Consider the following 21,315-nt stretch of genomic DNA (forward strand, 5'->3'; position numbering starts at 1 on the left):
TTTTTGACAAACTAGCGACCGCCCGTGGCTATGCTCAGCGGAATCATTATAATCATGATCAACCCATCACCGGCTCACTACAGAGAACGGGTCTCCTCTCAGAATGAGTAGGGTACAAGGGAACTTAAAAGTAAAGCTCCTACTAATATCTAGATAACAACGGTTCTTAGTGACTATCGAATATCGATAGAGTAGGTACAGATAGGTTAAACATTAATTTCGGGCGTAAAGGCGACTATTAAGCCTAATTTACACGTATAAAGTTGTCAAGTAACTAACTAAATTTTAACTTAATTTTAAGCGACTAACAGCCGCACTCAGAGTCGCTAATCGTTACTTAAGCGTGACGCGTGCACTAAATTTTAACTTGCAACTTATTACTGAATTCGTTGTTTACATGCATTATGCCACTTAAAATTTAGTTAACAACTTAATGCGTGTAAATTAGGCTTTAACATTAAAATTAAATTGCACGAGGTGTAATAAATTCTGAATTACATCCATTATACAACTTACATGTAGGTATTGAATATAATAATTTCAAATAAACTATTTCCTAAAAAAATATATTCGAAAAATGAAATAAAACTATGAGAATAAATAAAATTTTATTGACTTGATAAATAAAATATCATGTGGTAATCGCTATCTATTATAATAATTATAAATAAATTATACAATTAATTGTAATATAATTATTCTAATAGGTAATTGTATATTACACAACACAGTTTTGAGAGAAAGGAAACATTTAAATATACAGAGTGTACCAGAACGCTGGCAAAAACGAAAACAGGTGATAGCACTGATGATTACTGATATGATACCATAAAAAACCGCGAAAAAGTAAAAAAAAACCTATTATTTTGTAAAAGTTTACGATATATTGCAAATAAAACATCTGACTGACGCCAGAGGTCAACGAAAGTTGCGTAGAGTCAATGCCGCGTCGTAAGCGGGGCATTGGCCCAAGTTTTGCACGCACAATGGCCCCGATTCTCTAGTCTCTCTCTAAACTTAATTTAGAGTATCTGCATCCTTTTCTTTTTACTAATGCTAAAAAAGGAACGGACTTTCACATTTAAAGACTAAATTTTAGTGCACAATACAAATTTAAACAGTAGGTTCGCGAGTGCGTGCTAAAATCACGGGTTTTACCATCTAAAAATTAAATTTAGAATGTCAAACTGCTTCTGTCCTTTTCATATTATAAGTAAGAAGAGGGTGCGAATACTCTAAAATTAGGTTGTGCTTAGAATGGGTGCCATTGCGGGTTTAAAAAATACTAAATCACTAAAACTACAAAATGAGGCAAATGGTTATTGGTATTGGATTGTGTTTAGGTAGTATAACAATAACGCTAAGTTTTTGCTAGCATTCTGGTTACACTCTTTATTATGTACTTTTATAAAAATGTAACATAATTAATTATATTATTATGCCATTCCATTACTTTGACTATAATAAAACAAAACGTTTTTCTCAATAACGTCTGTTATTTTACACGATTTTCTACTTATATGTTTAATGATATTTATAATTTTAAGAATTACTCATTAAAGATAGAACCATCCAATTCTAAGGCTAGGCCTCATCACAGCTCACAATATCTTACTTCAAGCCATTCAATCAAAAAAGGTTATAGTAACCTGCAACAAATATTGTACATAGACCTTTAGAATGAGATTTTGTCGGGTCTCAACGACAGAGACAACACTCTACGAAACCGCAATATTTTATAAAGTAATAATATTTATCAAACTCAATAGTAGGAAAATACTCAATTGAATTGCCTATAAGAACACTGGAGACAATTCAATGTACTGGTTCCAAAGATTATAGCTATCTATTCAAAAATTACGATTACCCTACAAAAAATAAATAATACAACAAAAATGCGAATTAATAAGCTGAGCGCATATTATACTACACGTGGTAGTCTACACATACTCATACGAAAAAAAGGGTATTTTACCCTTTCTTGAAAAGTATCTTAATTTGATCCTAATACAATAGAAAAACTACCAAAAATTTACATGAAATTTTATTCGATCTATAAGTGCAATAAAAATTAATTTAAATTTGTGTTTAAAAATTCTCCGCGAAAACGTTATGCTGCCGCTGCTATTATGTTTAGGTTCATGAGCTGTCATGACGTCACACGGATTGGTAAACAATGGCATTTTCAGAGAAAAACATTACAACTACAATCCATCTGACGTCACAGTCGGAATTCATTACGGCGACTTCGTGCGTGTCGAATATTTGTAAAAAGTGAAATATTTAGAATGAATTATAAAATTCATTATATCAGTACCCTTATTATAAATGCGAAAGTGTGTTTGTTTGTTGGTTTATTGGTTTGTTGGTTTGTCCTTCAATCACGTCATAACGGTGCAACGGATTGACGTGATTTTTTGCATGGGTATAGATAAAGACCTGGAGAGTGACATAGGCTACTTTTTATCCCGGAAAATGAAAGAATTCCCACGGGATTTTTAAAAAACCAAATTCCACGCGGACGAAGTCGCGGGCATCAGCTAGTAGTTTTATAAACTGAAATTTCTGAATTTTGAATTTTTCAATTGCTTATTGCTAAAACTATCTTTTTTATATATTTTTAGATTTTATCTCGCGTGGTGTAAAATACCCTATTCTACAGCAGCGAGTTCTTTCTTCTCCACTTGACTTAGGTCAAGACGGGTCTCGAGACATGGCCTTCTTGCAAGGGTGTTATTCGAAACACACACAATTTTAATATGCGATCAGCTTTTGACAGTACAGCGTCACAAAACTACACAATAACACAAATATAAGCGTAAACATTAAACTACTAAGATTTCACTTAACATACACGTTAACATTAAGCATTAATTAAAAACAAATAATTATCATAGTTCATTCAATACTGAGACAACACAACTGGGATCCTGTACTTTACAGAGTAATAACGCCTGGGTTACGCTAAAAACAGGTCGGCAATCGCAGTTCCAGCGTACCTGTATTAGTAGAAGGTCAGTGATTATAAACCATTGAACTAAACTAGCTTATGCTCGCGACTTCGTCGGCGTGGACTACACGAATTTCAAACCCCTATTTCACCCCCTTAGGGGTTGTATTTTTAAAAATCCTTTCTTATCGGACGCCTACGTCATAATAGCTATCTGCATGCCAAATTTCAGCCCGATCCGTCCATAGTTTGAGCTGTGCGTTGATAGATCAGTCAGTCAGTCAGTCAGTCAGTCAGTCAGTCAGACAGTCACCTTTTCCTTTTATATATTTAGATTAATGTCTATAGAAGGGCTATCCATACTAATATTATAAATGCGAAAGTGTGTCTGTCTGTCCGTCTGTCTGCTAGCTTTTCACGGCCCAACGCTTTAACAAATTTTGATAAAATCTAGCTTACATCCCGGGGAAGGACATAGGCTACTTTTTATCCCGGAAAATCAAAGAGTTCCAACGGGATTTTAAAAACCTAAATCCACGCGGACGAAGTCGCGGGCATCATCTAGTTTCAAATAAAAATCGTGTTCTATGAAGCTATCATATTTAGTAATATCACACGTTAAAAAAAATTGCAACTTTTGTTTGGGATGTCCTGTCTTGTGTGTACAACTACAGTTCGCGACAGGTCGAGATGGCAATCGAGGTATCAGGCGGGGAGACGCCCCGAACACCCGCACGTCACCCGCGCTATCCCGCATCGGGTTAGCGCGGGGGCTGTGCGGGTGTGTGGGGGCATCCCCACACCGATTGCCATCTCGAGCTGTCGCACATAGATGTTGGATATAATCTTAGATGCAGGTTCAATACGTTTTCAACTTACATGACCCGTACTATTATTGCCTTACGTTAATTAATCGATTATTATTATTAGTTATTACTCTGTGGTACAGAACGAAAATTACAATAAAATAGGAATATCGATTTTACCATCATAAAGAAAATGGTGTCCCACCCCGCTTTACTTCACTACAGTTTTCATTTTCACTAAACAGATTCACTTTACTTTCACTTTCCTGTCCCTCACTTTGGGATACAAGGCATCCTATTCCGTCACAGAAACACTGTGTCACTTTCACTTTCACTCTTTATTTGTACAATTTATTACACCAAAGTCACTTTTACTTTCACAGTGTTTTCTTGTGTCATTTTGTTCTATGACAGATTGGTTTTTACTATCCCATTTCTGACCTACATGACATGACACTTCGTCAACTGCACTTTTGGTTATGTAGTTCTTTCTTGTGTTATGTAGATCTATGACGCAATGAATTCCAGTGTCATAAACATCATCTTTAACTCCGTTATTTTCTGTGTCATATTGGTTTGTGGCACATTGAATTCCGATGTCATAAACACAATTTTCGACAACTTTTCTTGTGTCATACTGGTCTATGAGACAGTGAATTCCACTGTCATAAACTTGATTTTTAAATTTTAACTCTTTGTTGTTGTTCTTGATATCTATGGCACAGTGAATTTCAGTGTCATTAACGCATTTTTGACGAATTCCCTCGTGTCATGTTGGTCTACGACACATTGAAATCCACTGTCATGCTCCGTGACGTCACAGGGACAAGACGCGGCGCTTACTGCGTTTTCCTGTCGGACTCGTGTCATACAAAGTCCAATGCGTCGTGAGCCTTCGTCGAGAACTTTCCAAAGGATCGTCTCTTGAGTGTACGTTCTATGAGTTTCTTGATTTCGCTTACTATGAATACGCTTGATGTTAGACAGACTAGGAATATGAGATCTGAAACAAAGCAATATATTGTAAAATCAAATTTATGTTTGTTTGTTGGTTTTTCTTTCAACCACGGCGTAACGGATCGACAAGATTTTACAATAATATAGTTAAAGACACATAGTTCGAAAAACCGATAGACATTGGGGTCCGAAGGTCCTGCAGTGTTAGAGGACCCCTCACTAGGCGGACAGACCCCCACAAGGTGGACAGACGACATCAAACGAGTCGCAGGGAGCCGCTGGATTCAGGCGGCGCAAGACCGTGGTGTGTGGAAGTGCCTACAGAGATCTATGAATGATAATAATGATGATGATGAATACCATGTCCAGTAAGCGCTTCGGTCTGAAACACTCGCTGCAGCGGCGGGAAGTAGATGACCAGCATCTGCCCCACCAGGCTCAAAGTCACCGCTATCAGGAACATCCTGCAGAATACCGCGCAAATTACACAACAGAACAATGGTGTCTAACAGAAACGAAATAGTTATTTGTGTCACAAGTGTGCAAAGTAGAAAATTGTATTTTTCTACTTTGCACACTTCAAATTTTTTATATTCAATTTTAATACTCGAGCAGCAAGCGAGGATTTTAAATATTGGAGAGTTAAATTTTCAATGCGCACGTGCATCACACAATGTTTTTCAATACATACTATATACCAACATAAAAACAATATATTATAATAATATTACCACAAGTACACCACTGCTATGGTACATAGAGTTTTTTAAGGTACCCAAGAGAGTTCAATAAAGGATTTAACCCTTGTTAACATGATACTATAAAATAACTCAGCTGTTATGTTTAACGGCAGTATTGCTCACATACTAGCAGAAAAAGGCAATACTTTGAAGAAAAGAAGATAATATTATAGCACAAGTGTGATAATAAAATATTGTAGTACCATCTTTGTAAGTGGTCATCTTCATGGTTATAGTTTTATCGTACATGTTCGGTACATGGTCGGAGAGATAGAACCAGACGGACGTCATCGTGGTGTCGCGCGACGCTGTCTGTTGTCCGACATCCAACAACAATATCACTCACTTGTTAGAAAAGAATCCGATTTGGAACACGGACTTGGTCTGCGAGCGACACGACAGCGCGTTGAACATGTCGTACAGCACGAAGCAAGTGAACGTCATAGTGGTGTCGCGCGGCGTTACCCTGTTGTCCGACATCTGACAACAACGTGCAAGGTCAAAATTGTTATTATGATACAAGTGCGGTAAGTTGAAAATTATAGACGAGGGCAAATTTTAATACCTAAGCTGGAAGCGATGGTTTTAAAAAACGCTGAGATTTAATAGTTTTTTTCAATACATTTTCGAGTAAACACAGTAAAAGCTCGATAAGTTGATTGTCTTTAAATATTTTTAAAAGTTACAAATAATTACGAAAATAATACTACACAATAACCAATAACGAAATAACTACACTGTAACCGCATCAAAATTGCAATTTTGTAGTCATCTGCAGTGCGAATGCAGCCTGCCTGAAGACCTTTGAGATATTTTTTTAAATTGAGATTTTTTTTAAATAATATTAAAAGAAATTCATACTAATATTGTAAGAGCGAAAGTGTGCCTGTCTGTCCGCTACCTTTTCACGTCCCATCCATTAGCCGATTTTGTCGAAATTTGCTGCAGAGATAGCTTGCATACCAGGAACGGACATCGGCTAATTTTCATCCCGAAAAAAACAAAGAGTTCACTCGTGATTTTTAAAAACCTAAACCCACGCAAAGTGGCGGGCATCATCTAGTCTATATATATAAAAGGAAAAGGTGACTGACTGACTGACTGACTGACTGATCTATCAACGTACAGCTCAAACTACTGGACGGATCGGGCTGAAATTTGGCATGCAGATAGCTATTATGACGTAGGCATCCGCTAAGAAAGGATTTTTGAAAATTCAACTCCTAAGGGGGTGAAATAGGGTTTTGAAATTTTGTAGTCCACGCGGACGAAGTCGCGAGCATAAGCTAGTTTTTTATAATTCCTACCTCCCTATTAAACACCCAAAGCGTGCCGGCAATGATGATGGCGGCGGATAGAAGCACGGAGAGCAACAACGATCTCGATATGATGCGTCGCTTGGTGTCGCGGGGCCTCCTTCGAAGCACCTCGTGGTCCACCGGCTCCACGCCTAGCGATTGCGCGGGGGGGCCTGTAACCAGCGTCACATTTTTTTTTTATTTTTTTTTATTTTTTTTAAAGTAATCAACAGCGTAAATACATACTGGGGCCGATTCTCTAGTACACAATCTCTAAACTAAACTAAATTAACAGGTCTAAATCTAGTGCTTTCCTTTTCCGCAAGCAACATTACGAAAGGGATAGCAATAGATTTAGACGTGATATTTTAGTTTAGTTTAGAGATTGTGTACAAAGGAATTAGCCACACTGGCACCGATTCTAAGCACAACCTAATTTTAGAGTATTCGCACCCTCTTCTTACTATTGTAATATGAAAAGGACAGAAGCAGTTTGACATTTCTAAATTTAATTTTTAGATGGTAAAACCCGTGATTTTAGCACGCACTCGCGAACCTACTGTTTAAATTTCTATTGTGCACTAAAATTTAGAGTCTTTAAACGTGAAAGTCATGTTCCGTTCCTTGTTTAGCATTAGTAAAAAGAAAAGGATGCAGATACTCTAAATTTAGTTTAGAGAGAGACTAGAGAATCGGGGCCAATTATTATTTAAATTTAAATCTAGTTATAACAGAAGGCCAAAAGAGATTACTTAAAATTATAATTAAAACAATTTTTAACAGAGTAGATTTAGAATAAATGTAGGTATATCTATATATATAAAAGGAAAAGGTGACTGACTGACTGACTGACTGACTGACTGACTGACTGACTGATCTATCAACGCACAGCTCAAACTACTGGACGGATCGGGCTGAAATTCGGCATGCAGATAGCTATTATGACGTAGGCATCCGCTAAGAAAGTATTTTTGAAAATTCAACTCCTAAGGGGGTGAAATAGGGGTTTGAAATTTTGTAGTCAACGCGGACGAAGTCGCGAGCATAAGCTAGTACAATAATAAAATTACAACATTTACCTTAAAACGCTCGAGGAAAAATTACAAGAATAGTATGCAACTGCTATTACTAAGCCTCCTGCACTATCCGTCCGTCTGTCTTTCTGTCAGCGGGCTGTATCTCATGAACCGTAATAGGTAGAAAGTCCTCACTATGCCATTCATTTTGAAAGATTATACAAACTTTCAAAATAAATGGCATAATGAAGAACTTTTCCGCCGTCAACTTTTGTTGATTATAAACCGCAGGTGCTCTCGATTTCTCTAAAGGCCACTGATGCAACGACATGCAGCAATATTATGGTAAGGATAATATAATCACCGTCCATAATGATGTTGATCCACAGTATCTGCATCGCGTTGAGCGGGTTGGGCACGCCCATGAGCGTAGCGAGCGCGATGAGCGACAGCGCCGCGATGGACGTGGACAGTTGGAAGCGCACGAAATTGCGGATGTTGTAGAATATGCACTTGCCCTCCTCGATCGCGGAACTGTAAAACAAGACAAGGGTTTATGACGTGAACAGGCTAGCCGTAAAAGCACGCGTTGGGTGTGACGGCGACATGTCGTTGGTTGATACGACGACATGCAGTCGGGTGATACGATGATATGCCGTCGGGTTTGACAACATGGCGCCGGGTGAGACAACATGCCGTCGGGTGAGACGAAACATGCCGTCGGATTATACGACGACATGCCGTCGGGTGAGAAGACATGCCGTCGGGTGAGACAAAACATGCCGTCGGGTGCGACAATCCGTCGGGTGCAACGACGACATACCATCGGGTGATAGATTTAATTTTCTCTCCACTCTTTGAATAGGTATAAATATAAGTCTTCTCTTAAGGAATGGCTTCTGAAACAAACTTACTCGGATACTGAAAGACTTCTGGATATTCTAGTGTAACCCCAATTGTACACAAACATAATATAGCAAAGATACTCACATATGCACACTTATACATGCTCACTCACTTTCACCCCCACACACACGCACTCACGCCCACACAAACACAGATAACATGGACTTCCACGCACATATTATTTTCTTTAGCTCTTTAGTTTAGTTAGTATGTTAGTTAGTATGTAGTTAGCTTTGTATTCACCGAGCTGGAGGCCCTGTTTTCCGAGACACAGTTTCTACTAGTTCGGAATACAGGTGCACAGTATTGTTTTGGTAAGAATTTTATAATAATTAGTTTTAAGGTCTCAATACTAACAAAAATATGAATTGTATTTGGTGGAAATAAATGATTTTATTATTATTATTATTATTATTATAGACATGCCGTCAAATAAATGACAAGCCACCGGGTGAGATGACGACACGTCGTCGCGTGAGATGAAGACATGCTATCGGGTGAGACAAAGACAAGCCGTCAGCTGAGACGACGACATGCCGTCGGATGATACGACGACATGCCGTCGGGTGAGACAGGCCGTAGAATGAGATTACGACAGGCTCTTGTGTGAGACGACACGATACTCACATGATAGTAGCGAAGTCGTCGTCCACGAGGATCATATCGGCGGCCTCCTTGCACACGTCGGTGCCATTGCGTCCCATTGCGATGCCGATGTCCGCGCGCTTCAGCGCCACCCCGTCGTTCACACCGTCACCTACGATTTCACATATCAAAAAATGTTTACGTATATCCGTTAAATATATATTCGAAAGTGAAACTTGGTTTTTTATTTTATTTTACCAAAGTTTTCTTTTTATGATAACTATTAGCTGATGGCCGCGATTTCTTCCGCGTGGATTTAGGTTTTAAAATCCCGTGAGAACTCTTTGATTTTACTGGAGAAAAAGGAGCCTTTGTCGCTCCCCAAGTCTTCCACTATACCTATGCAAAACGTCACGTAAATCACGTCGATCCATTGCTCCGTAGCGACGTGATTGATCCAACAAACAAACACACATTCACATAGGCGTCAAGTTATAGTAAACCGAAAATAGATACTGAGTTAACGAATCACCTCGCTGGGTTGGTTCAGTATAAAAGAACTCACCTGTCATACCAACGATGTTGCCCAGCCTCTGTAGCGATTTGACAATCGACAGCTTGTGTTTAGGAGTCACTCGGTAAAATACTGTTACCTGAAAGCAAGCATAAATTAATTGTTAATAATGATTATAAAATCGTTAAAAAATTAAACTGTTATTTCATGATTTTCTGACGAAATAAAAACTAATATGTACAAGAATACAGTAGTGTGTAAGTGCGAGTAAGACTTGCGCACCGAGGGTTCCGTACCCTAAAAGTATACGTATAATGTCAATACGGCATGAATATAAGTATTTTTTTTGTTTTCTCCTTTTACTTGTGCCACGAGACCTCCTTTCGTGCTAAACTCCAAGATTGTAGTTCAACGGGAAGTATCATTTTGGTTTTGATGACGCGCCTTATTGTATGAAAATACGCTTTGAAAAACTGTAGGTTTGGAGTTCCCTATACTCACATTATCGATAACGGCGTCCAGTTCGTCATCAGACATCGAGTCCAGCTGCTCTCCGGACAGAGACTGGGAGTGTAATACGTCCAATCCAACCATTTGAGCTGTTGGAACAAACATCACAGTCAAATAATTTTGTCTACTGTTAGGCCATAAGCCCATTAGAAATTCATACTTTTTAGCCGCTAAAGGCGGTGAGAGTCCAGAAGCGTGCACAGGTTTTTTGGTCAGGGCTCAAATGAGCACACATGAAAATTTATAATTGTAACAAGAAAATGTTTGTGCATTGAAAATAATTCAAAAGTCTATTTTAGGGAATAAGGGAGTAATTGTATATGCACCACACTTGTACATTATGACTTGTTCGCTAGTCGATAGCGACGAGCGACGGTGAGATATCAAACTAACTCTTGAACAGCCGGCAACGCATTTGCGGACCCTCTAGCGCTCATGAGCGGTGGGTAACATCAGGTGACCCACTAACTCGTTTGCTCGCTATTAATGTATTTTAAAAAATTTGCCGTGGACGGAATACGCCAGGATAACAATTTGATCTGAAAAAGCTTGTTTTGATAGCGCAGTATTAACTTACCAACAGCCAAAGCAGTGGGTCTCGCGTCCCCAGTAACCATTTTGACTTGGACTTGGGCCCTTCGCAGCGCGGCGATGGCGTCTCTTGCCGACTCTCTGGGAGGGTCGCACACGCCGCATACGCCCGTGTATGTGAGGGACTCTAGGCTTGGGCCGCGACAGAGGGCTATTATGCGCAAACCTGAAACAAAAAATAGAAGGTTGTGCTAAATCGTCTTTATAACATTGAAACTAAGCTAGGAGAAACTGGTACTGGATTGAGATACAATGGCGCCGATTATCTTGTCTTTCTCTAAACTAAATTTAAAGTATCTGCGTCTTTCTCTTTTTAATATTATTTATTAATACATTATCCCTGAATGCTTATAGGCCACAAACTACACCACGCGGACGAAATTGCTGGCGGAAACAAAGGAGATCGCCCGAGAACGGGCCCTCTTTTGTGGCGTCGTGTCAAAACTTAAATTGAATTTTTTAAAAATGTGTTATTTTTTTACGATTATGTTTTATAACGACTTTTTTCACTCTATTATTGAAAATATCCACAATTACAGTTAGAATCGTAAACATGCATTTATTTTGAAGAAGTATTAATTAAATATAACCTCAATATCAGCAATATAAAAAATAAGATTTCTTTATAACCAGGGTGAATAAATAGAAATCGTTTGCAGAATGTAAAGAGTTAATTATTTGTCTACAAAATAAAATTAAAACCATGGTGACATAACAACTATATTAGGGGGGGCCCAAAGCTCCTAAGAAAATGGGCAATCTCTTTTAATAGGTTCTTACCCATTCGCCCAATGTTGTAAGCTTCGTTGAGGAAGTCCGCCTGCTTCTCCTTAGTTATAGGCGCATAGTTGCCCGCACTGTCTATGTACTGCGTACACAGGGGCAACACTTTCTCGATGGCGCCCTTCACGAACACCTCTTCCTTCGGATTGCCATCGTTGAACTTTGGCGCACATTTCACTACCATCATCTTAGTTTCCGAACTGTTGGTGTAGAAATAAAATTGAAAAAAAAAACGCGCGCGGGATTCCATTTTTATTGGTCGTCAAAATGTATTTATCATAATATCATGAAGTAACTTAGTATGAAGCAGAGTTTTTAGTAAGTAAGTGAAGCTTTCAAGCACTAATAGTAGACCTTTTAATCTAAAACCCCTCAAAACACTTCGATAAAAGATGGCGGCCTCAGTACAGCTGTTCTGTTTGACGGCCTTTTAAGTACGGACGGAAGTTACGCAAACGTTACTTCCATTTCACATTTCATTACCAATTTCCGAACTGTTGCTGAATAAAAAAAATGCGCGTGGCAGCCATTTTAGTGGCGTCAGCACTAGACTGAAGTTTTGAGCTGATGGTAGGTATATTTTATTTCGGCTGACGTCTAAATGACGTCATTTCGATGTTAATGAGACATGGTTCCAGCGCCATAGCAATTTTCGGGACTTATACCAAAATGTTTTTATCGTATTAATCATGTGGTAACTTAGTAAAAGACAGAGCTATTGATCTAAGACATTAAGTAGCTACTTGGTACTTAAAAAAACTTTCGATAAAAGATGGCGGTCTAAAACAACTGTACTGTTTGGCGGCCGTTTTAAATACAAATGGAAATAACTCAAACGTTACTCCCGCCTGAGAAAAGATTTAACCCTATAGGCGCGCATAAATAGGTTTTATTTTTAAAAGCTTTGAGGCGTCGTGAAATATCCAACAAAAGCTGTAATCTGTCTCGCTCACTCATAGTACAGACAAAAATACGCGCCGTGCGCAATAGCTCTAAGATAAAATTTACCTGAAAGGTATTTCATTGAGCCTCGTGTACTGGTCGCGAAGCTCGTGCATGTTGTTCTTCATGGCGCAAGCCAGCAGCGCGCCCTCTGTAGGCTGCCCGTACAGCACGTCGTCTCGGATCACCGCGTTGTTGCACAGTACACCCACCTGGTGGGAGGAAATTAGGTATAGTGCCCGACAAATGTCTTGAGCAAAACGCGGCCTAGTGGAAAAAAAAATTATGCCGTCCTATTTCTAATAGCCGTGCAAAAATAACCGGTCAAATGCGAGTAGGACTCGCACACGGAGGGTTCTGTACAGTCGCACAAGAAATGACACTTTTTAATTTTATTTAATTTTTGTAACTGTAAACTGTAAAGCCTCTAAATCGTCTCCTACCTCTAGCATACTGTTGACTCCCATCCTCGCCACATCGAGGTCCCGTCCCTTGTAAGCCCGCAACTGAATGTCGCCTCTAGCACTGTAGCCGGCGCCCGTCACCTCCGCTATATGACCACCAGAGGTTGATAGCGTTGTTACTGTCATCTCGTTTTTAGTCAACGTCCCTGTCAATGGAGAATTCAGGTTAAGCAATTTCTCCTAGTTATGTGACGTTTATGGCACTTTGGCTGCGCTCAACGCTCTGCTGAAGGAGTCCCCTCGCTGTGACATATTTGCTGACAAATGGGCTGACCTCATGGGTCAGATCTTGCAATTTTGTGAAAATTTATAATTTTGCTTTTTAAAATTTATAATTTTAACAATTTTTGTAAGTATGTTTATGTTAGTTTGTACTCGTAGTTTAATTAGTGTAATTGGATTTATGACCGTTCTAATTAAATAATAATAAATAAATAATAATGGCAGATATTTATATTAACTTTTTGAGAGGATCTAGCTATCTTACACTGTAAAACATTTATTTATCGCCAATAAAAAATGTTTCACACTTTAACGGTCGAAAAAGTTATTTTCCAGACTGAAACCTAAATAAAAGGATACATGTATAGTTAGTTTCCTTGACTCAAACTCACCAGTTTTATCACTGCATATAACGTTGACGCAGCCCAGAGTCTCAACTGTGGGCAGCTTCTTGACGATAGCATTCCTCTTGGCCATTCGCATCACTCCCAGCGCTAGAGTAACTGTCACTACGATTGGCAAACCTGCAGACAAGAGACAAGTCTCTTACTTTTCAGAGTTATGTGCCTTTTAAGTAATTAAATATCACTTGCTTTAACGGTGAAGGAAAACATCGTGAGGAAACCTGCATGCCTGAGAGTTCGCCATAATGTTCTCAAAGGTGTGTGAAGTCTGCCAATCCACACATGGCCAGCGTGGCAGACTATGGCCATAACCCTTTTCACTATGAGAAGAGACGCATGCTCTGCAGTGAACCAGCGATGGGTTGATCATGATGATGATGATGCTGAAAACCATGGATATCTACGCAAGAGAACATGTTGTAGGGGACTTGCTGAAGCTAGCATTCGCCACATGGGCTTAGCAGAATTAGCGTGAGCAGTCAGTTGCTCCCTACCCGCCGCGTATACTGGTCCTATCTATCTTATTTATCGTATTTATCTAATTTGTGTGTTTATAACTTTTGGAAAGAATTTATTAAAGCAGTAACTTATTGGTGAACTTTTGTGTCATTTACCCTGATAGGCTGACAAGAGCACGGCGCTACATTTGATAAGAGATATCACATAAACCACCCATTAACAGGTGATGAAATATGATAAACTGGTGACCCCGATGTGATTTGAACACGCAACCTTCTGATGAAAGCAGTGGACACCACTTACCCTCAGGAATAGCAGCGACGGCCAAACTGACGCCAATGGTGAACATCTCCTGCAGCTGCTTGCCTTGCAGCCAGCCCGTGACCATGATGAAGCCGATGATGCAGAAGGAATACAACGATAGCTGAGCTCCGAGGGTGTCCATGGATTTCTGGAGAGGCGTCTTCGGGGCCTCCTCGGCTTGCATCATACGGAAGATGTCCCCGAATTCTGATCGCTCGCCTGTGCTTACCACGATGCCCTGGTGAAATAAAAATATTGTTAACGTTAATAAGAATAAGAATAAGAATAAGAATAAGAATAAGAATAAGAATAAGAATAAGAATAAGAATAAGAATAAGAATAAGAATAAGAATAAGAATAAGAATAAGAATAAGAATAAGAATAAGAATAAGAATAAGAATAAGAATAAGAATAAGAATAAGAATAAGAATAAGAATAAGAATAAGAATAAGAATAAGAATAAGAATAAGAATAAGAATAAGAATAATTTATTTTGAATTTAGAATTTAGAATTTAGACACAAGAAACAAGTTTCCTACCATCTGCACTAGGAAAACCCTGTATTGCAGAAGGCAGTTACAAGTTTTTTTTTTTAAACTAAGGACTTAATATATTATATCTTATATTATACTAAAATTATAGGTAAGAGAACGAGTTTCCTACCCTCTGCACTAGGAAAAAACCTGTGTTGCAGAAAGGCAGTTACAAGTTTCCTAAAAAGTAACCTAATATTATACTTCACCTAAACCTAATAAAACTGCCATACCCCTTCCAGGTTAGCCTTCCATCTTTGGCTGAGATCTTTATAATAGTGTATTTGACTATGCTCAGACTTAGACAAACTTATGTGTCTACCATAAATCTGTCTCATTTTAGCTGTATCTTAAGTCGGAGCAAACTCAAAGTATGCTCTATAGATCTCAGGATGAGGATGAACGTGTCTACATTACATAGTATAAAACGAAGTCGCTTCCCGCCATCTATCCCTATGTACGCTTAGATCTTTTAAACTACGCAACGAATTTTGATGTGGTTTTCATCAATAGATAGAGTAATTCAAGAGGAAGGTTTATACGTATAGTTTAATATTCATCATGATCATGATCAACCCATCACCGGCTCACTACAGAGCACGGGTCTCCTCTGCGACTGAGAGAGTTGGCCATAGCCTACCGCGTTGGCCAAGTGCGGATTGACAGACTTCATAGACCTTTGAGAACCGGGGCGGGTTACTAGTGGGTAATAAACGTAGAACACAAACATTAATTTTATAATGGCACCGATTCGAAGCACAACCTAATTTTAGAGTATTCTCACCCTCTTCTTACTATTGTAATATGAAAAGGACAGAAGCAGTTTGACATTTCTAAATTTAATTTTTAGATGATAAAACCCGTGATTTTAGCACGCAGTCCCGAACTTACTGTTTAAAGGAGATTGCCCATTTTCTTAGGAGCTTTGGGCCCCCCCTAGTATAATTGTTATGTCACCATGGTTTTAACTTTATTTTGTAGACAAATAATTACCTTTTTATATTCTGCGAACGATTTCCATTTATTCACCCTGGTTATAAAGAAATCTTTTTTTATGCTGCCGATATTGAGGTTATTTATAATTAATTCTTCTTCAAAATAAATTGATGTTTACGATTCTAACTGTAATTATGGATATTTTCAATAATAGAGTGAAAGAAAAGTCGTAATAAAATATATAATCGTAAAAAATAACACATTTTTAAAAATTAATTTAAGTCTTGACACGACGCCACAAAAGAGGGCCCGTAAACGGGCGATCTCCTTCGTATTGTGCACTAAAATATAGAGTCTTTAAATGTGAAAGTCATGTTCCGTTCCTTTTTTAGTAAAAAGAAAAGGATGCAGATAATCTAAATTTAATTTAGAGAGAGACTAGAGTAAGTATGGATGATAATTTATTATTGGTTACACCCAATAATAGTAGGTATACATAGCTTTTTATCATTTTCATCAGCCTTTACAGGAAACTATTGATTTCATTGGGGATTCCACTATTTATAAGTTCGAGGTCGGGTCAAGGCTATCTGTTAGTTGTAGTCATAATATTTTACGTAAATGTGTTCACTTTATAAATTACCGGTAAAGTAGGCTTTAATCAGTGAATTTATATGTAAATTTTAAATACATATCAAAAATTGTGGACCGGCAAGATTCGAACCTACGTCTTCTGGGTTCGCGCCCGATGCCTTGACCGCCAGGCCACGGTTTCGCTTACTGCCAATGACGAAATTTGTGATATGTATGTTCACTCAGTACTGAAGCGAGTGTTAATGCCATCTAGTAGCGACACTTTTGCAGTTATCGAAACTGTTGAGTTTAATAATTTATTTCTATCAAATAAATTTTCAGACTATTTCCGTAGTTGAAAAAAAATATGAAGATATTAAATTTTGATGAATGTCCTCAAAATTAGAATATCTGTGGAAAATTACTTCCTCATAGTAATTGTGTAATGTTTCATGAAACAGGTACAATACGGTTTTGGCAGTACGTTTGAAACATTTTTTACTGCAACGTTTTTTTACATAACAACAACAAATAACAACAGCAATGGATAAAAAGCAAAATGCTGGCATAAAGGAAAAATATTTATTTGCATTGTCTAATATTACAATCGGACATGGTACAATAGCCCCAGTTTCGCCTATGTTACCTAGATTTGTCTTTTAGCAGAGCCTACTACAAAAAGTTCACTATTAACAACAACTTTAAACTTTAAAGATGATTTGTTTGCTACTTTAAATAGTTTAACCTTTTTATTAGAAAGGTATTAAAAATATTACATCAAAAATTAAGATATAATCTAAATATCTAAATATATAAAAGGAAAAGGTGGCTGACTGACTGATCTATCAACGCACAGCTCAAACTACTGGACGCATCGGACTGAAATTTTGCATGCAGATAGCTATTATGACGTAGGCATCCGCAAAGAAAGGATTTTTGAAAATTCAACCACTAAGGGAGTAAAATAGGGGGTTAAAATGTATGTAGTCCACGCGGACGAAGTCGCGAGCATAAGCTAGTAAGTATATATGTAAAAGGAAAAGATGACTGAGTGACTGATCTATCAACGCACAGCTCAAACTACTGGACGGATGGGGCTGAAATTTTGCATGCAGATAGCTATTATGACGTAGACATGTGCTAAGGATTTTTGAAAATTCAACCCCTAATGAGGTAAAATAGGGGGTTTAAAGCGGATGAGATCGCGGACAAAAGCTAATTCAATAATAAGATTTCTGCGCAAGTACATCGGCGTAACTTATAAAAGCGGTAGTAGTGTAGCAAGTTAGATAATTTTCCAAGTGCAATTAATTAACCTTTATCCCCAGATGTTAATAATGAATGCCAGGCTACGGCCTAGGTGCTCAACCACTCATCTTCGGAATACGGTATTTGACAACTAGTCAAATCAGTAACTTTTTATCAAACGTCAAAACGCGCGCTTGGTATGCGAGGTTCTATAAAATACCGGTGTGTGACGTCACAATCATTTGACGTGCTTATTTTAGTTTAATCGATAATTTAAAATGGTTATTACACTTAAAACCAACAAAGGACGTGGATTTTGCGTATTATGGAAGACCCTCTATCTAATAATCACTGAGAAATAATTAATTTTTGATGTAGTCAAATACCCAATTGCGTTTAAGTACTTCCAGAATCCTATTACGAATCCATTACTGAATGGGATCAACGTAAACCCGAGTGGAAATTATTCTATAATCCGAGCTACTCGTTAAACTTGTAACTGCAAAGGTCAAAGGCAATTGGTTCGTGTAGAACCTAACTAGAAGTCTATCATATACAGGAACAGAATAGCATGCGGAATTAAGAGGCTTAAATCAATACCAAAAGCGTTCATCAAGAAAAACCATGTAACAAGTAATTTAAAAAGTTATATAAAAAAACATTTTTAGTCCGCACATTATAAGCGCATAAAATTCGCTAAAATTTTGATTTTTGTATGTACCCAGTGACACTGACATATCTATCACTTATCAAAATCGGTTGAGCCGTTGAGCAGTTACAAGAGGACGTCATACTTTTTTTCCGTGGAGGAAATCCTCACGGAGTCTTACCGACTATAACCCCACGGTGTTCCACCGTTCGCCTGGTGGCTGGGCTACGGGGCCAAACACGTTCGCACAACCTAGCCAGCGGCGCCTGCTGAGGACCCACCTTCGGGTACCAATATAGTCCCTACACACCGTCTGAGGCACACAAGTGTTCAGGATAGCTGCGGTCGCCTCGCGAATATACGGCCGTGTTAAGAAGCTCGCGCGGTGCCGACGGCTCGCGTATAACGCGACCCGCGTAAAGTCCTTTTCATGAAAGAAGTCCCCCAGACGCAGCGCTGTAACCGCGTGACATAATGGCATTGTAAACAATCTTTAAAATGCACTAAGCTAGTTAAAAACTCACAAAAATCTATCACAACAAACGAACTTGATAACATCGACGAACGACAACATGGCCGACAATCACCTCACCGCCAACATAGTCCGCCGACATTATAGTTCCAAAAATCACCGCGGGTCTTCTTTCATGAAAAGGACTTTACAAATAACGCATGAACAACTCAACTATTATAAGTGATTTTGAATGGATTTTTAAAAACCGAAATCTACGCGGACGAAGTCACGGGTATCAGCTAGTAATAAATAATATGTAAATACAATGCATTAGCGCTTATTGGACGCCCAGATATCCCTCAGCATTAAATACAGGGCACTTGGCATCACCATATGGTCCTTCGAACCGGAACACGAAGGTGGGCCTCCCGACTCGAGGACTGCTTTATTTCCGGACGATAGACTCCCCGGAACATCATACATATAGGTCAACACTCAACACACATAACGCTCATTTTGTGGTTTGGTGGTTTGATGGTAAAAAGTTGGCGATTAAAATACTAACCTTGGCGTTGCCACATCGCACAAGCGTGCCGAGAAAAGCGATGTTATCCTTGTTAACCCTTCCAGCTGTAGCTTTATTGGGCAAAACGCTCTTCGATGCCGGTTCTGTTTCGCCGGTGAACGACGACTCGTCTATCGCGAGGTCGGTCGCGTCGTAAAGTCGTAAGTCTGCGGGGACCCGATCGCCGACGTTGAGGTGAATTATGTCGCCCGGGACTAGATTTCGTGCTAGGAAATGCTCGACGCTGCCTTCTCTTAAACTAGAATAGAAAATAAAGTATGTTCAATTATAATCATAATCATTTATTTTGCCAGAATATGGTACATCATGATCAACCCATCGCCGGCTCACTACAGAGAACGGGTCTCCTCTCAAAGTGAGACGGTTTTGGCCATAGTCTACCACGCTGACCAAGTGCGGATTGGCAGACATATGGTACATGCAACATATTATTATTATTTTCATAGGTCTTAAGAATCAATCAACTAATTATCCTGCCAAGCATGGCATGAAAAAATATATTTAGGGTTCCCTATCTCTGGAGAAAAAGGAACCTTTATCACTGTTATTTTTTGTGAAACCCATGAATTTGTGGTTACATTATTTAAAAAAATGTTATTTCTTGTGATGGTACGGAATCCTTCGTGTGCTAGTCTGACTCGCACTTGACCGGCTTTTTTACTTGACTAAGGGCCTGTGGAACCTCTACAGGACGGACAGACTTAATCGCACCATAATGGCGATTACACATTGCATTTCCGTCATCCGAATTCTATCCGTCATCCGTGAGAATACCAGCGATTATCTACGACATATGTCATAAGCTCCCATACAAAACGTACGAATGAGTGCGTAACCGCCTTAAGGTTTCATTTGATACAGAACCCTAGAAAAAGCTTAAGCTTTGGCTTGCCGAAAATGTGACTACCATTTGAAGGTTAAAACACAACCATTTGATATGCAACTTTGCAAGCAAAACGAAGTCATATCTTGATTATTTAAATTTTAAACAATTTGTAGAACTAATTAAAACACAATTTATTATGAGCATATCGAATTAATACTTTACGCCAACAATGGCGTATCAGCATTCAGCATGTCTCACATTGATAATAAAATTGTTTCTACATGTAAATTGCTAATATTTTACCCAATATGGTACTGTGAAGACGTTTTTACAACTGCTACAATTCAACTTTACATCTTTTATAGTTTACTAGCTTGTTCCCGCGACTTCGTCTGCGTGGACTAGACAAATTTAAAACTCCCGTTTTAACCCTGAATTTTCAAAAATCATTTCTTAGTGGATGTCCACATCATGATAGCTAACTGCATGCCAAATTTCAGCCCGAATCGTCCAGTAGTTTGAGCTGTGCGTTGATAGATCATCTGATGTCGTCCGTCCACCTAGTGGGGGGAGGTCTTCCAACGCTGCGTCTTCCGGTGCGAGGTCGCCATTCCAGCACCTTGGAACCCCAACGTCTATCGGTTATACGAACTATGTGCCCTGCCCATTGCCACTTCAGGTTCGCAACCCGTTGAGCCATGTCGGTTACTCTAGTTCTCCTACGGATCGCCTCATTTCTGATTTGATCACGTAGAGAAACTCCAAGCGTAGCTCTCTCCATTGCCCGCTGAGCGACTGAGCTTTCTTGTGAGGCCCATAGTTAGCGACCATGTCTCGGATATATGTCATCACTGGCAACACGCACTGTTCGAAGACTTTGGTCTTCAAGCACTGATGAATTTTGGACAAGAAGACATCTCGAAGCTTCCTGAACGCTGCCCAACCGAATTGCAATAGTCGTTATTGCAGAGACTCTGGAAAATCTCAATACAATGCTCAATGACCTTAGCAGAGCTTCTCAGCAGGTGGGCCTAAAAATGAATAAATTCTGAATAAATGA

At 38.9% G+C, this 21,315-nt stretch overlaps 1 protein-coding gene across 2 annotated transcripts in view; it reads right to left on the minus strand.

The window, feature by feature from the left end:
- Positions 1-591: 591 nt before the first annotated feature.
- Positions 592-21,315, minus strand: part of SPoCk (secretory pathway calcium atpase) — a 51,558-nt gene continuing 30,834 nt past the window's right edge. For both annotated transcript variants that reach the window (XM_034975487.2, XM_034975486.2), the window contains exons 5-19: positions 19,409-19,667; positions 14,451-14,688; positions 13,677-13,808; positions 13,042-13,208; positions 12,665-12,810; positions 11,654-11,856; positions 10,860-11,039; positions 10,274-10,371; positions 9,824-9,911; positions 9,301-9,430; positions 8,132-8,301; positions 6,761-6,924; positions 5,800-5,933; positions 5,074-5,177; positions 592-4,759 (exon numbers count right to left, since the gene is read on the minus strand). In XM_034975487.2, coding sequence (XP_034831378.1) covers positions 4,623-4,759; positions 5,074-5,177; positions 5,800-5,933; positions 6,761-6,924; positions 8,132-8,301; positions 9,301-9,430; positions 9,824-9,911; positions 10,274-10,371; positions 10,860-11,039; positions 11,654-11,856; positions 12,665-12,810; positions 13,042-13,208; positions 13,677-13,808; positions 14,451-14,688; positions 19,409-19,667 — 2,350 coding nt within the window. In that variant the 3' untranslated portion in view covers positions 592-4,622. The remainder of the gene's footprint in view (positions 4,760-5,073; positions 5,178-5,799; positions 5,934-6,760; positions 6,925-8,131; positions 8,302-9,300; positions 9,431-9,823; positions 9,912-10,273; positions 10,372-10,859; positions 11,040-11,653; positions 11,857-12,664; positions 12,811-13,041; positions 13,209-13,676; positions 13,809-14,450; positions 14,689-19,408; positions 19,668-21,315) is intronic.

The sequence above is a fragment of the Maniola hyperantus genome, chromosome 14 (genome assembly GCF_902806685.2).
Source record: "Maniola hyperantus chromosome 14, iAphHyp1.2, whole genome shotgun sequence".
Classification (NCBI taxonomy): domain Eukaryota; kingdom Metazoa; phylum Arthropoda; class Insecta; order Lepidoptera; family Nymphalidae; genus Maniola; species Maniola hyperantus.